The sequence below is a fragment of the Cynocephalus volans genome, chromosome 16, assembly GCF_027409185.1.
Source record: "Cynocephalus volans isolate mCynVol1 chromosome 16, mCynVol1.pri, whole genome shotgun sequence".
Taxonomy (NCBI): domain Eukaryota; kingdom Metazoa; phylum Chordata; class Mammalia; order Dermoptera; family Cynocephalidae; genus Cynocephalus; species Cynocephalus volans.
In genome coordinates, this window is record NC_084475.1 from 34,326,357 (window position 1) to 34,339,021 (window position 12,665).

Here is a 12,665-nt window from a genome sequence, read left to right on the forward strand (position 1 = left end):
CCAAAGGAATGGAAATCATCATGTCGAAGGGACACTTGCACTTCCCATGTTCACTGCAGCTCTATTTACAATAGTCAAAATACAGAACCAATCTAAGAGTCCATTGACAGACAGCTGGATAAGGCAAATGTGGTATATATACACAATGGAATACTACTCAGCCATAAAAAAGAATGAAATACTGCCATTTGCAGCAACATGGATAAGTCTGGAGAAAATTATGTTAAGTGAAATAAACCAGACAATGAAAGATAATTACCACATGTTCTCACTCATAACTGACTGCTAGAAGAGAGGAAGGGAATGGGGGAGGGAGGGAGGGAGGAATGAAGGAAAGAAAGAAAGAAAAGACCATAACAATAAGTTGAACTTTCAGAAAGAGAGAATAAACCTAAGGATACTAGAAATTGGGAGGAGGGAGGGAGGGAATTTGGGAAGTGATAGGTCAGGTAAAGGGCATAAAGAAATATCACAATTTGTAAGAAAGAATATGTTAATAAATAGTAAAAATGAAAAAAAAAAATCCTTGGCAGTTTTTTAGAAGTGTAGTCCCAAAACAGTCCTGAAAACTAGCAAGGCTGAAAATGAACAGAATACTTACATCCTTTTGTGTTACTTCACCATAGCTTTTTCCACATCTCCACTTCAGCGTTCTAGAGCCTACTGGATTAGCCCACGTATAAAACACTGCTTTTCCAGGAGGGAGGGAATCTTCTATTTCACCGAGAGAACTGACATAAGACATAAGTAGCAAAAATATGAATTAAATTAAATGCCATTACATGAATATATAAAAAATCCAAAATAATACTTCATTAATTCTTAGTCCATCAACTGAAATTTGTGATAGTTCTGATTAAGACTAGACTGAAGTTTTTTCCTTACACAATGAAAAAAGGTTCTCTGAAAAAAAGAATATTTCAAGGGAAACATATGTCCCACTAAGGAAATAAATGTCTTCAGGTCTTTGAAACTACTTCATCAATTTTTGTTTTAATACAAATTAATTATGAAAAAATTATGCCAATTATCTTATGTATGCTAAATCTAAGAGAACTGGTATCCCTTTCTAATGTACTGGTTTTACTTCAGCAAAAACAATGTGGCTCAATTACTTTTTAAAATCACTATACATGGGATACAAATCTAAGATATACAATCAACTCACAAAAAGATTCTCAGAAAGAAAAACATTAGAGAGGTTATAAATCAAAGAAATAATAAAATATAGCTTTGCTGAACAGAACAAGGAGCTTAAACTACATATAACAAGACTTCAGTGGGTATCTCACAGTATTAATAACAGAATATCATCCTAGATGTATCTTTGTAAAATGTTTAAATTTTAAGAAAATAGAGGGGCAAAAAAATCTCTCTAAACATAGGAAAATCATAGTTACTCACAAAGAAATTAATATGATGCTATAATACTTTTCTAAAATACTGAATGTCAAAAAACAATGGTGCAATGTCTATACAATTTTGAAAAAAAGGTCATCACTCAAAATTTTATGTTAAACTGTCATTAATGTGTAAGAATAAGACATTTCAAACAAGCAATAGCATAACAAATTATACACAAACACTTACTGAAAAAAAACCTCAGACTTTTTCCAGCCAATCCAGAGGTGACTCAAACATTTTAAGAACTGGGACACAGACATACTGAAGGACTGGTGGTAAACAACTAAACCAGTTAAAGTCAATTTTTGGTTAATATGTTACAAATCAATACAAATGCCAAAAAGAGTCTTGAATCAAATAATGCATATTTTGAAAAACTAACCATTTTATATTAATCTCGGTCAAAATCCCAAATTATATATATACATAAGAAACTAGGAATTTAAAAAGAGAGGTTGAAGAAAATATAAAAGCATTCCAAGTTTTTCATGGTTAAGTTAGGAGATATAGTTTCACTCTCAAAATTGATTTAAAATGAATGAAAACCTTCAAAAAGAAAAATATAGAACAAAAACAGGATGTGTATTTTCTAAAAACTCATTTCTGGAATAATCCATACTACAACACAAATGACAAGGAATCATAAACTAGTTATTACGATGACTACAAATGGGTTAAAAATCCTTACTAAAAGATAAACAGATTCTAACACTACAAAATTGGAAACAACCAAAATTCCCAACAATAGAGGAATATTTAACTATAGCGCATCTAAATGATAGAATATCATGCATCCATTAAAAATTGTGTTTTGAAGCAAATTTATATGCTCACATGGAAATGAGAGAGATAAAAAGAAGGAAGGAGAAAGAAGGAGAAAGAAAAACGGAAGGAAGAAAGGATAGAAAAAAAGAAAAAGATAAAGAAAGAGTTTAAAAAGAAATTCGCCAAAATGTTAACAGTACATGCCTTGGATTGAGTGTCCCCTCAAAACCTGATTCCCATTGTGACAGTGTTAAGAGGGTGGAAAAACCTATTATGATAATTGAAAGGTGGGCCTTGAAGAGGTGATTAGATTACAGGACCACACCGTAATGAATGGATTAAAAATGATGGTCACTGGCGTGGTTCAGAGGGCTTTAAAAAGAGAGTGAATGAGGAGATTAGTCTCTCTTTCTCTCTCTCCTCCATCATTTTTACAATGTGATACTCTGCCATCACTGTCGCCACGACCAGATGTATTCCTTGGACTTTGGACTTCCTGGCCTCCAAAACTGTAAGCAATAAATTTTGTTTTCTTACGAATTACCCAATTCTGTGTTATAAGCAACAGAAAGGAACTAATACAGTACAGTATTGAGATTACAAGGATTATGGTTCTCTTTTCACATTTTTCCCTACAGAATTAAAAAAATTATTTTTATATGCAGGAAATAACTAATATCCACATTTTAAAAAAATCCAAGGGAAGGGAAGGCAGAGGAAAAAAACTCCCATATTCCTAATATTTCTCTGAAAAAAAAAAAAATCAAACATCAATGTATTGATTAGCAGATAAATTTGGTTTAAAGATATTTAGAAATGCTTTTAATTAATATAAATCTTAATCTGCTTATGCACTTCAGAATATTCCTTATGCCAAAAATTTAATGGGCTATCTTTGATAAGCAATGGGAATTCAAAGAAAAAGAAAGCTAACCATAGTTCTTTGAATATTAACTATGTATGTGTACATGTTTCAAACTCAAAAGAATTCTAGCCTGAGTAATTAGGCAAGAGAAAAATATAAAGGGCATCTAAATTGGAAAGTAGTAAGTCAAATTGTCCCTGTTTGCAGACAATATGATCCCATATACATATAGGAAACCCTAAAAGCTCCACCAAAAGTCCCTTACAACTGATAAACAAATTTAGTAAATTTACAAGATACTAAATCAACATCCAAAAATCAGTAGCATTTCTATATACCAACAATGAGCAAGATGAAAAAGAAATCAAGAAAGCATTCCCATTTATCATAGCTACAAAAACAAAAGAAAAGAAAAAACACCTAGGAATTAATTTAACCAAGGAGGTAAAAGATCTCTATACGGAAAACTATAAAACAATGATGAAACAAAGAAATGGAAAGACATCCATGTTTATGAATTGGAATAATTAATTTTCTGAAAACGACCAAACTACCAAAAGTGATCTACAAATTCAATGCAATCTTTATCAAAATGCCAACAACATTCTTCACAAACAATCCTAAAGTTCGTATGGAACCACGAAAGACCCCAAACTGCCAAAGCAATCCTGAGCTAAAAGAATTAAGTGGGGGAGGCATCACATTATCTGACTTCAGAACATCCTACAAAGCTATGGAACTAAAACAGCATGGTACCAGTATAAAAACATACACAGACCAAAGGAACAGAATAGAGAACCCGGAAATAAAGCCAAAAGAACTTCAACAAAGGCACCAAGAGTATTTATTAGGAGAAGGACAGTCTCTCCTATAAATAGTGGGAAAACTGGACATCTATATACAGAAAACTGAAACAAGACCCCTATTTCTGACCAAATACAAAAATCAACTCAAAATAGATTAAAGACTTAAATGTAAGACCCAAAACCATGAAACTACTAGAATAAAACAGGGGAAATCCTTCAGGACACAGTAATGAACAAAGCAAAAAAGCATAGGCAACAAAAGCAAAAACAGACAAATGGGATTATATCAAACTAAATAGCTTTATGCAGCAAAGGAAAGAGAGTGAACAGACAACCTACAGAATGGGAGAAAAAAATTGCAAACTATGCATCAAACAAGGGATTAATATCCAGAATATACAAGGAACTAAACTCAAAAGCAAAAACAAAACAAAACTTTGGTCAAAAAATGGGCAAATGACCTGAACAGACAATTCTCAAAGGGAAGTCATACAAATGGCCTACAGATATATGCTCAACATCACTAATCATCAGGGAAATGCAAATCAAAACCACAATGAGATATCATCTCAGTCTAGTTATAATGGCTACTATCAAAAAGAAAATAACAAATGCTAGCGAGGATATGGAGAAAGGCAAACTCATACACTGTTAGAGGGAATGTAAATTAGCACAGCTATTATGGAAATCAGTATGGAGGTTCCTCAAAAAACTAATAATAGGGCTACCATATGACCTAGCAATCCCACTATTAGTTATATATCCAAAGGAAAAGAAATTAGTGTATCAAAAGGATATTTGCACTCCCATATTTACTGTAGCACTATTTGCAACAGCCAAGATGTGCAATCAACCCAAATGTCCATTAATAGATGAATGGATAAAGAAAACGTGGCATATATGCACAATGGAATACTATTCAGCCATAAAAAGAATGAAATCATGTCACTTGTGGCAACATGGATGAGCTTGTAGGACATGATGTTAAGTGAAGTAGGCCAGGAACAGAGAGAGAAATACCACTCATAAGTAGAAACTAAGAAAGCTGATCACACAGTAGAGAGCAGAATGGCAGTCACCAGAGGCTTGAAAGGGGGTAGGAAGGAGGGGGGATAGTGAGAGGTTGGTTAATGGATACAAAAGTATAGCTACATAGGAGGAATAATATTTAGTTTTCTAGTACTGTAGGGTGACTGTAATTAATAATAATATATCATATAGTTTCAATTAGCTAGAAGAGAAGATTTTGAATGTTCCCAACACAAAGAAATGATAATTGTTTGAAGAAATTATAAATGTTTGAAGTAATGGAAAAAAAAAATCAGTGGTTGCCAGTGTTTCAGGAGAGGAGGGAGGGAAGGAAAAATAATAGGTGGAGCACAGAGGATTTTTTAGGGCAGTGAAACTATTCTGTATAATACTGTAGTGGTGAATATATGATATTATGCATTTGGCAAAACCCAAAGAACTGTACAACATAAAGAGAGAACCCAACTATATAATTGAGTTAATAATAATATATCAATATAGGCTCACAATTGTAACAAATGTACCACACTAATGTAACATGTTAATAAGAGAAAATGTGTATGGGGGGTGGGTATGAAAACTATCTGGACTTTTTGCTCAGTTTCTCTGTAAATCTAAAACTGCTATAAAAATAAAGTCTATTAAAAAATACTACTATAAAGCTATAGCAAAAACAGCATGATACTTGCTAGCATAGAGAGTAGAATGGTGGTTGTATATAAAAGAAGAATGGTGGTTCTCTCTAGAAGTAGAGAGTAGAGAGTTCTCTCTATAGAAGTAGAGAGTAAAATGGTAGTTCCCTACAGAAGTAGAGAGTAGAGTGTTCTCTATAGAAGTAGAGAGCAGACAGGTAGTTCTCAGAGGCTGGGGAGGAGGAATATCAAGAGGTTGGTTAAGAGATATAAAATCACAGCTAGATAGATCTAGTGCTCCAGAGCACCACAGGGTGACTACATAAGTAACAACAATTTATTGGCTATTTTCAATTAGCTTCAGAGAGGATTTTGAATATTCTCAATACAAAAAAAATGATAAATGTTTAAGGTGATGGATATGTTAATTGACCTTATTTGATCATTACACATTGTCTACACTGATCAAAATATCACAGTGCCCCATAAATATGTACAATTATTGTGTCAATTAAACTTTTCTTTAAAAACTAACATAAAAATGATAACATAATGTGACAAATGCTATAATCTATGTATGCAAAGGTGCTACGGAAAACTGGATTTACAGATTAAGGTGGTGCTATGGTTTGAATGTGCCTTCAAACTCATGTTGGAGCTTAACCCCCAATATAGTATTTGAAAGGTTGGGCCTTTAAGAGATGATTGGATCATAAGGACTATGCCCTCATGAATGGGTTAATCCATTCATGAATTAATAGATTAATGATTTAATGGGTTATCAGGGAGTAGACTGGGAGGAGGAGGAGGAAGAGAAAGGGAAAAGAAGGAAAAAAGGAAGAAGAAAGAAAGAGGAAGGAAGGAGGGAGGGAGGGAGGGAGCGAGGGAGGGAGGGAGGGAGAAGGAAGGAAAAAGGAAGAAGGAAGAAGGAGAAGAAGAAAGCATGTGCACTCTCGCTCTCACACAGTCTTCCTATATGATATCCTGTGTTGCCACAAGACTCTGCAGAGAGTCCACACCAAGAAGACCCTTACCAGATGTACCCCATTGACTGTGGACTTCCCGGCCTCCAAAATTGTAAGAAATAAATTTCATATTCTTATAAATTACCCAGTTTCATATATTCTGTTAGAAGCATCAGAAAATGGATTAATACAGATAGAGTGGGAAGGAATCACAGAATGGAGTTTTTGAGCAGAAAGGAGCACCTATACACATGGTGTAAAAATACATAGAGGGACCCAGAGCATTCAGCAAACAAAGACTTCAGTTTTTTTTAAGTATAGGCTAGGAATTAGGCAACCAAAAGAGAAATATTTAGAAAGGTAGTCAACAAACATATTTTAAAAGAAATGGAAAGTCACTAAAGAACTTTCAACAGGAGACAGTGATGATTATATTTAGTATTTTTAGAGACCTCATTTGGGTGGAAAATGGAGGATTTACTAGAGATAAGACGAGAAACGGAAAAATCAATAACCTACTCGGACAGATGACACTGCCATTCACTGAGAGAAGGAAAAAGCAGGAGTAGATTTTGCAGTGCAAATGATGAGGTAAGCTTTGAATCACTTTAGGGTCTTACGTGACATATAGAAGGAGATGGGAGCCTGAAACTCAAGAGAATATGCTGGAGTAAAGATTTGGGGATAACTGGAACACAGGAAGTAAATAAAGTACTCACAAGTATGGACAACACTACCAAAGATTATACAGAATATGAACAGAATGGGACTCGGAATATCTCCCTGCAATATTTAAGGGTAGATGGAAGAAGGAGCCTAAGGAAGAGATAAAAAGGAGTGGTCACAAACAGCAGCAACCCTTCAACCTGATTTTGGATTCAAAACTCTTTTAAGCCAAAGTTATAAGTTTTGATTTAATAACTTCTTCAAACAATTCTAAAACCAAGTCCAGTGTTCATTCTTCCAGATGGTTAATTTTATAAATTTCCATTAAGGTTATCATTTTTTTTAAGTTTCAAAATTGCAACACAGGATCACATTCTAGTATCTCCATTACCCCTTACTTTTACAGTTTTAACAATGCAGTACATAAGATTTCTAAACACTTCACATTTGCATTATACTACAAAGAAAATTGCAAAATCAAGGCCAAAGAAAAGAGAGGTCTCTAGTTCAGTCTTAGCCACTCTCAACAAGATTTCTAAGAGAATTAATAAGCTATGATACGCTACAGCATCCTTAGTATGTAAAGAATTAACTTAGCTCCTATGTATGACCATCCTTGAGAGAAGTGAGAAAATAGTCACTCAATTTTCTGTAGGTCTTAACTCTGTGAACACAGGTTGGGAAAGGCTACTCAAGGTACATGGATTGAAGGGGAAATGAAAGTCATTTCTATTTGCTTCCGTCAGTTTTAATCAACCAATTTGCTATGGTCTGAGTGTGCCACCCCCCCACCATTCATATGTTGGAATTTAATAGCCAAAATGATAGTATTAAGGATGGTGCTTTTAGCAACCAGGCACACCACGCCAGCACCTAGGGGCCCACCCAGAGACCCGAGTCATGGAGAAGGGGACTGGACCCCCCTCCCACAACCAGGCACACTGCACCAGCACCTCAGGACCCACCCAGTGACCCAAAGCATGGAGCCAAGTAGTGGACCCCAGCATGGAGCCAGGGAATGGACCCCTCTCTCACAACCAGGCACACTGCACCAGCGCCTCAGGGCCCACCCAAGGACACGAGGCATGGAGCCAGGGACCAGACACACCCCACAACCAGGCACAACGCTAGCGCCAAGGAGCATACCAAAAACATCACCTCCATGTGGATGGCCCACCACAGCCACCACAATAACCATGGCATGGCTGCCATGAAAGCAGCTAGTCTGCCAACTACTGGAGTACACTGACACAAGGAGAGTCACCAGCAGAGATAAAGAAAAGAAAAGGATATCTCTCTCTCCACAAAGCCCATTTCAGAGTGACAGAAGAAGCATCTGCTCTATGATAATATTGGAGGAACAGATCACACCTCTCAGCATTGGACAGATGACCTAGGCAACAAATCAACAGAGTAACCATTATTCTTTCAGAAGGAGAGAAGAAATCTAGGGTGATTTGAGGGGGGAGAGGGAGATGGGGAGAGATTGGACAAGGGGCATAAAGAATAATTACGATTTGTAACGATATATATGCTAGTAATACTGATTCGATCAACAAATCTGAATGTTGAACCCCCAAAATATGTATAATCAATTTTGATTCAATAAAAAAAAATAAAGGATGGTGCTTTAGGTGGTGATTCAGCTTTTAGCAGGCTCTGCCCTCATGAACAGGATTAGTGCCCTCATAAAAGAGATTGTAAAAGAGATTGAAGGGAGCTGCCTTGCTCTTCAGCCATGTAACAACTCAGCAAGAGGTCCCATCTATAAAGCAGAGAGTAAGCCTTCACCAGACACCAAATCTGCTGGCACCTTAATCTTGGACTAATCAGCCTTAGAACTATAAGCAATAAATTTCAGTTGTTTATAAGTTATCCAGTCTAAGGTGTTTTTGTTATAGCAGCCCAAATGGACTAAGACACAGTTTATTATTATTATAATATGGATAATAATAAAAAATAGGCATTCTTCTTTCTTAACATCCTAAACAAATGAGAGAATATGATTGGCAAGGAGTTCTAGGTACTTGCTAGCCAAGCCCTATAGTTCTTACTCAATGACTGTTTGGTTTTAATCAATGGTTAGAAGTTACATAGTTAGCAGTGGAAGTATAGTATAAACTCACCAAGAAATACCAGCCCAATGAAAAGTAACAGTGAAAACAAAAAAAGCAGACAAAATAAATTCAAGACAGCCTGGGAACACTAAGCAGAGGAACAGAAAGTTGCATAAACTGTAATGGCACTAGGAGGACATGGTATTACAGCAAATTGAAACAAATGATGTTAAGAATAGTCCTAAACCATAAAGATTTAACTACAGTCTTTTAAGAAAGGAGTCCTTTTCCTACACACTTCAGCAAGAGGCTATCTATTGTTTGGAAAATATCTGAAATTTTAATATTTACATATGTTTATTTAAAATTTGAAAAAAATTCAAAAGTAGACAAAATTTAGAGACTCATAACAAACTCTTACTCAATCTTCACCAGATTCAACAATGTTCAAGCTTTGCCATACTTGCTTCAGCTTTTCCATTTTTCTTTTTCGGAAGCACTTAAAAGTAAATTGTACATATCAAGTCAGTTTTACCCCTACATACTAAGGTATTCATTTTTTTAATGGGACATTGTTTTACATAGCCACAATGTTATTATCAGTGTATATATTCTTAAGAAATCATTATAAATTCAATGTTTCATCACCTAGACTGTGCTAAAATCAGAAGTCACTGTATTTGTGATAATCTTTTTACCTTTGATTGTACTGAACAGGGTCAGTCCTGGTGTGATTTATTAACAGAAATGGGGCTGCTCCATCATGATAGTCTGAAAATGTAATAACTGCAGAATGCTCAGCCAAATTAACTTCTGCTATAATACCTCCAAGCTAAAAGAAAGGAAAGGAAACGTATCTTTAATGTGATAATTTTCTCAGGAATATTGATTAATAATATTTAATAATAAAACTATTCATAACTTGATAACTTTTTTTTGGAATGATTTGGAAAACAATTCAGGATTTTGTGTGCATTTCTGAGAAACCATGAATCTCAATTATTATATGCAGATCGGTGGAACTACAGATGTAGTATATTTTAGAATTCCAGGCATTCCAACTAACTTTTTGTATAACAATGAAATTATTTTATGTCTCTGTTTCTTTTGGGTACCTTTTTCTTTTACAGAAAGAAATGTTTGTTCATTTTTGGTGAAAGGGAAAAAAACCACCGGAGGTAATTATTTGATACGAAAAAAATACTAGTAAATATATATTAGCTTTTCTAATGACACACACAAAAACAATCACTTACCTCATTATTCAGACGCAATAAAATGCAATTTTCCTGTTTGTTCAAATGTATCCCTTTGGGAGGATTGTTATTCCTTTCAACTTGAACAAGAAGTTTACTAGAAGCATCAACAGGCCAGAAGGGGATACACTAAAACATATGTTACAAATATTTATAAAAAGTAAACAGGTTTCATCATAAATACATCATTTTAATAAACCCAGAGTAGATTTAAAATAAACTTTAAAAAAACCTCTTTCGACACTGCTCTGGTTATGGGGTTGCTGAGCTAAACAGTTGTAAACTATCAACTAGAGATGGGCTGTCACTTATGTGCACTGTGAATACAAGCAGCAATGGGTAGTAAGTTGAAGAGCTATTATAAGAGAGTGCAGGGAAAAAAAGAGACTTTAATGTGGTCAAAATCTTAACAGAAAATGGTAAAAAAAAATCAGTAAATAAGCTGAGCCAAGAACTGAGAAGCAGATGATCAGTTTAAAATGAGGGTACATTGGGCTGGCCAAGTAGCTCACTTGGTTAGAGTGTGGCGCTGGTAACACCAAGGTCAAGGGTTTGGATCCCAGTAGCAGCTAGCTACCAGCAACAAACAAACAAACAAACAAACAAAACAAGGGTACATTCAATTACAAAAAATCAAAATCAGGTTGTGGGCATCATTTGGTAATGAAGCAGAAGTCAACGTACACACAAATGACAAGTCAGGACACATTAAGTCTAGGGTGCTGGTCATCAAATAAAGGTAAAAAAGTAAAAGAAGTTTTCAAAGTTCAGAGTAGAAAAGAAGCTCAGAATCTTAAAAAAACAACGTGGACATCAGTCTTCTGGAGAGTGAAATAAAATGATAGGAAACAGTAAAGGCACCAGAAAGAAGACTGGACAACAGGAGTTGGAACAGAAGAGGAAAAGGAAAAAGAATGGAGAACCAGCCTTGCTGTAAACTATTAAGTCAACTCCATCATAAGCCCTGACCAGACTGGTCACTTCACATATTTCAAATGAGATTGTTCATGTGTGATACCTGATCATCACCATATGAACTAGGGACAATATAGCAGAACCTGGTTGTAAGAACTAAGTGTCTTAACTTGTTAAAGGCAGTTTTATTTAACCACGAGAAGTAATTAAGGGAAACTAGATATGGGACATGGTTAAGGACATAAAAGGCTTAGAACGTTCTCTGTCTGGATTTCCTGCAACCTAGCAGGAACTTACTGGGGAGAGTCAAAATAGCAGTGATACTAATACAAGCATATTTCCCATGAGAGAAGAATAAAAATGTGTGTTCTAAACGTCCCCCAGTCTGCTATTTCCTGATAGCTCTGGCTTAATTCTATAACTTTTACGTTTAGTAATACACAACATGTCTTCTTCAAGAGTTATGTGCTGAACCTCCAGAAATTTGAGAAAGTGCTAAAGTACCTGTCCTTTTTAGTGGGAAAATAGAGACAGACAATTAACAAATGATCGTGAGTATACATCTTAAGGCAAGGCTGATCATTATGAGCCAAAATTAGAATGTACAAATCTTAAACTAGCAAAAGAAAATTTGCCTTAAGCTGAAATTGAAAACAACAAAAAATAAAATAAATAATAAGTTGTTATGCATTTGTAATTGCAATTAATGTAAATATAAACTAACTGGTGAAGGACAGAGGTTTGTTTTTTTTTGAAAGAGAAGTTTTTAAAAGGATAAACAAGATCCAAAATGTCTGCATGAGACACATAAATGAAGACATAGAAATGTTATGAATAGAAGTATGGAAAATGATATATCTAGGAAATAAATAAAGTACAAGAAAGCTAGAGTTGCAAGCTTAGGATCTAGACATACAGAGAGAGCTCTAATCCAACAAACCAAGAACATGGACTTAATGAGTACATGTGGAACATTTACAAAAATAAATCATATATTCATTCATCAAATATGTATTGAGAACCTATTATGCTTAATCACTGTTCAGATCCCTCCAATAGCTCCCCACTTCATTCACAGTAAAAGCTAAAGCTAACATCCTTGCAATGACTTACAAAGTTTTGCATGATTACCCTCCATTACTGGTATGCTTTGTCCTTTACTACTCTTCCCTCTCCAGTAACCTTGGCCTCTTTTGCTATCCCCCGAACATACCAAATACCCTCACACTTTAGAGCCCCTACTCTGGTTGACACTTCTGTCTCTAATGCTCTTTCCTCAGATATATACACTGTTCAGAAGTCCAG

At 35.1% G+C, this 12,665-nt stretch overlaps 1 protein-coding gene across 5 annotated transcripts in view; it reads right to left on the reverse strand.

Annotated features, from left to right (window-relative positions):
• VPS13A (vacuolar protein sorting 13 homolog A) overlaps nt 1–12,665 on the reverse strand; it is a 270,889-nt gene that overhangs the window by 64,451 nt on the left and 193,773 nt on the right. For all 5 annotated transcript variants that reach the window (XM_063081395.1, XM_063081392.1, XM_063081391.1 and 2 more), the window contains exons 51-53: nt 10,446–10,574; nt 9,888–10,021; nt 602–731 (exon numbers count right to left, since the gene is read on the reverse strand). In XM_063081395.1, coding sequence (XP_062937465.1) covers nt 602–731; nt 9,888–10,021; nt 10,446–10,574 — 393 coding nt within the window. The remainder of the gene's footprint in view (nt 1–601; nt 732–9,887; nt 10,022–10,445; nt 10,575–12,665) is intronic.